The 4321-nt window shown below is 35.9% G+C and overlaps 1 protein-coding gene across 1 annotated transcript; it reads left to right on the top strand.

Moving 5' to 3' along the window:
* Window positions 1-415: 415 nt before the first annotated feature.
* On the top strand, window positions 416-3444 carry LOC100787446 (transcription factor MYB106). Its single transcript, XM_003543764.5, has 3 exons — window positions 416-808; window positions 950-1079; window positions 1944-3444. The coding sequence occupies exons 1-3, from the start codon at window positions 676-678 to the stop codon at window positions 2947-2949; spliced, it is 1269 nt and encodes a 422-aa protein (XP_003543812.1). The 5' UTR covers window positions 416-675; the 3' UTR covers window positions 2950-3444.
* Window positions 3445-4321: the final 877 nt, after the last annotated feature.

Below are 4321 nucleotides of genomic sequence, written 5' to 3'. Positions count from 1 at the left end.
CTTAACTCGATTCATTTTCCACTTCTACTTCACAAGGATGTAAAGAGAACAATGTATAAATAGCACTATCAAAAATAAATATATATATTCCTACTGATTGATTGACAGAGAAAAAGAAAAAAAGCCATATGATGTATAATTAAAAACCGGCCTTAGCCATGCCATAAATACTGCTAGATGGCGTATCACTTAGAAATTATGGCTATAACTTGTTATAGCTCGTTGCTGTCGACGGGTTCAAAATTCTACCCAAAGTGAATGCTACGAAAAGACATTGGACACCCTTGCTTTTCATATCGATCTTTCCATCAATCTGTTATTGCTCAATATATAAATATATATTCACTAAGCCAAGTTGATAAAGTGGATTATGCTATATACCACAGAGAATTCAGTTGATAGCGATCAAAAGGGTACTCTTGTAATGATATAGTCCACACACACATCTACCTTATAACTGTTGTTATTTAGTTTTGTTTATTATCCCATTTATGCCGCTGACCTTTCTTCTATGCCCATCTCTTCATTTATAATTAAGTGCATGTCCCTCTCTCTCTTTCTCTCTCTTTATATCCTTCTCTCTCTCTCCATAGTTTTCTTTCTCTTCATATTGTGCTATATAAATAAGAGGAAAAGCTACTACAGTCTTTAGTGTTAATTAGTTTCCACTTGCAAATGGGACGATCACCATGTTGCGACAAGGTAGGTTTAAAGAAAGGACCATGGACTCCTGAGGAAGATCAGAAGCTCTTAGCTTATATTGAAGAACATGGCCATGGAAGCTGGCGTGCCTTGCCAGCAAAAGCTGGTACTAAACACTTTTTTTGGTGTTAGTTTGATGTATATTGTTTGTGGTGAAAAATAATGTGTAAGTGCACATATATGAAATTATTGCAATGTAGTGTTCATGTTGTGAAATGGAGATGCTTGTGCTGTTGTGTATATATAGGACTTCAGAGGTGTGGCAAGAGTTGCAGACTAAGATGGACCAATTATCTCAGGCCTGACATTAAGAGGGGAAAGTTCAGTTTGCAAGAAGAACAAACCATCATTCAACTCCATGCCCTCTTAGGAAACAGGTTTGGTATCTTTCTTTGTTGAGTAGTAGGATATATCATATATGCTAATTCTATTTTTGACTTTAAAATCAAGTCTTTTGCATCTTAGTTTTTTCTTTGAGAAAGGTACCAGATACACATATTCAGAACTCAAGACCCATTATGGATTTTTTTTTTCTCTTTTGAAAATGTGAAAGTGATTTTTTTTTCCTTCCACAAATATTTTCCTATGTTTTGGAATTTTACAACAAAACAAATGAAAATAATGATAACTATGTCACTGCACTTCACACCTCAGCTTGATATTTCATCCCATACTCACTCTACACTAAATATGAATCATTCATTTTTCGTGCGAGAGCTATAATTTCTCTTCTGTTCCTGTGCCCTTGCTGTGCAGCAGAATGTCTTAAATGCAATGACCTCTCAATTTCTTCACCCAACTATTCCAACCCTCCCCCAACAATTTTTTTTTCAGAAACTGTGCTCTGTGCCCTGTGCCATTTCCTTAAATTTTCTCCCAGACATACAAGTTTTATTCGAGACGAATCTTAATTGCAAAATGATATATATCATATTCATATATCTTCTGCCACAGCAATCAAAAGCAAAAATGCAATGGCTATATTATTATTTTTATAGGCAAAAAGCAATGTCATATAGCATGTGATTATCTAATGCTCTCAACATGGCATACATACACACATACATCTCATCCTCTCATAAATTAAGTCACATTTTTCTTTTATAAAAAATTAACATTAAATTATCAATTAAAAACAACAATAAATAATCTGTTTTAGTAGTTGATGGATTACTCTAGGGTTTAACATTGGCTTTTTGTGGTGTGTCTGCACTATATGCTTGTGCTGTCTTTGTACTCAGGTGGTCGGCAATAGCCACACACTTGCCAAAGAGAACGGACAATGAGATCAAGAACTATTGGAATACGCATCTTAAGAAAAGGTTAACCAAAATGGGAATTGACCCTGTGACACACAAGCCTAAAAACGATGCACTTCTCTCTAGTGACGGCCAATCCAAAACCGCTGCAAACCTCAGCCACATGGCTCAGTGGGAGAGTGCTCGCCTTGAAGCTGAAGCAAGACTTGTAAGAGAGTCAAAAATACGTTCACATTCACTTCAGCAACAATTTGGAAGTAGTTCTTCTACATTTGCATCTTCTTCTTCTGCATCAACTTCAGCTTCAGCTCTCAATAATAATAGTAATAATAAGCCGGAAGCACCCCCGCCACCGCCACCGCCGCCACCACCGTCGCCACCACCGTCGCGATCTTCTCTTGATGTTCTGAAGGCTTGGAATAGTGGAGGGTGGCTAAAATCTAATGAAGGAAGCGGTGCCATTGCAAGCAATGTTGGGGTAAGTGGGGACCTTGAGTCTCCTACTTCTACACTATCTTTCTCTGAGAATGCACCACCAATTATGAATGGAATTAGAGGAGAAAATAACAACAACAACAAGAATGATAGTGCAATGCCTATGATTGAGTTTGTGAGGATTTCAGGCAATTCTTCTTCTCTTGTGAAAGAAGAAGGTGAGCAAGAGTGGAAAGGTACTTATGATAGTTCCATCACTACTTTTAGTTCTAGTCTGCATGAGTTCACTATGAACATGGAAGGCACGTGGGCCTCTGAGTCCCTTAGGACTAGTGGCTCACATGATGATGACATTGTTGAAGAAGGCTTCACCAATCTTTTGCTTAAAACAAACTCTGAGGACCCAAATTTATCATCGGAGGGTGGGGGACAGTCTAACAATGACGATGGTGGCGATGGAAGCAATAATGATTTTTATGAAGATAACAATAATTATTGGAACAGCATTCTCAACTTAGTGAATTCTTCCCCTTCTCATCCCCCTATGTTCTAATGTTTGTTGGGAATGGATCATCCCAGGTTGAATTTTCACCTAATTTTGTGAGGTGAAAATTTTGTGTTTATCTCTAGCTTCATAAGTGTTTACAAAAATTTTATAGGGCTAAGCTTATTTTATGCCTAAGAAGAAAGAGATAAATGCAATTTCACGTGAACAAGGTGAAGTGAAAATTCAAAATACAACAGGATTTATTTGCGTGTTGAAAAGGGTATGTGTGAGTCACATTTAGGCAGCATATTTCCTCAAAATCAAACCCAAGTCAGCAGTGGTTGATTTTCTTCCCCATCACCATAAAAGCGAACATGCTCACAGAAACATGTGGATTCCATAGAGTGGTTTTTGATGATGCTTTAACAGAGACTCTTTTTTTTTTTCTTCCCTTGGAAATGTGTTATTGTAATTCTCTGATAGCTTGTTTTGAAAAACAGCTTACTTGGTTGGTCGTTTACACCATCAAATGTTCATATCAATTTGTTTGGATTTGGCTTTGATTTTGATCTGTTTCTGTAGTCTTTGGATTTCTCTGAGTGGAGGATATGCTTGGATCTCTACTAGTCAAACTGATACTAGACAAGAGGGTGTGCGAATTAAATGACTTTTACGCCAAGTAATTAATTTTCCGGTGTTCAAACTGTATACAAAAAAAAAATCAATGAAGGAAACATTTAGTATGGACTTTATTGCTGTTGGTTCCATGTCGCATTCTTGCTTTTTAATGTTTATACTGAATTTTTTCACAGATTAATTTCCATTTCACCTTATCCTGAACTATTCCACAATTATCATACTTTCCTAGCTATTGTCACGATTTCAAGATAGTTTCTCTCTCTCTCTCTCTGAAAATTTAGAACATGTATTTGGTTTCTCTTTTTCCTCTCTATTCATTTGCTTGGTTGTCACGGCCTTTATCAAGGTGGTACCAAATACATTTTATTTTATTTTGGAAAAAAAAAACTCCTTCAGTCCGTACTATTGTTTAAGATACTATTTTATGAGTTGGTACTTTCTTATATTATGTGAAAGGGTTTTGCAGTTGAGCTCTCGATCAGAAATATGTGTATCTAGCTTAAAATTACGCAAATGAAGCCTAAGAAATCGAAGCCAAAAGGAGTTGTTGAACCTTCGTAGTATTAGAAGTTCAACAACTTCAATCTCCTATATTTATTTACTTATCGCCATCAGTTTTCTTATATTGTTACATGGTTGCAATATAATTAATTTCTGAATTATACAATTAAACGGACTCAAACATATAATGATGAGGATTTAATATATTCACGAGAATCCAAAACACAATAAAATTTCTCATTTTAATAATGCGAATGGCATAAATTAATATATAATCCTGCATAATCATATAATTTGT

The sequence above is a fragment of the Glycine max genome, chromosome 13 (assembly GCF_000004515.6).
Source record: "Glycine max cultivar Williams 82 chromosome 13, Glycine_max_v4.0, whole genome shotgun sequence".
NCBI classification, from domain to species: Eukaryota; Viridiplantae; Streptophyta; class Magnoliopsida; order Fabales; family Fabaceae; genus Glycine; species Glycine max.
This window is presented reverse-complemented; position numbering and strand designations above follow the sequence as displayed.

Bases quoted from the DNA above. Each gene is read 5' to 3' on its own strand.
- LOC100787446 (XM_003543764.5), top strand. From the start codon at position 676: ATGGGACGATCACCATGTTGCGACAAGGTAGGTTTAAAGAAAGGACCA. The intron at 809-949 runs GTACTAAACACT...GTGTATATATAG, and splicing joins TGCCTTGCCAGCAAAAGCTG to GACTTCAGAGGTGTGGCAAG. The intron at 1,080-1,943 runs GTTTGGTATCTT...CTTTGTACTCAG, and splicing joins CATGCCCTCTTAGGAAACAG to GTGGTCGGCAATAGCCACAC.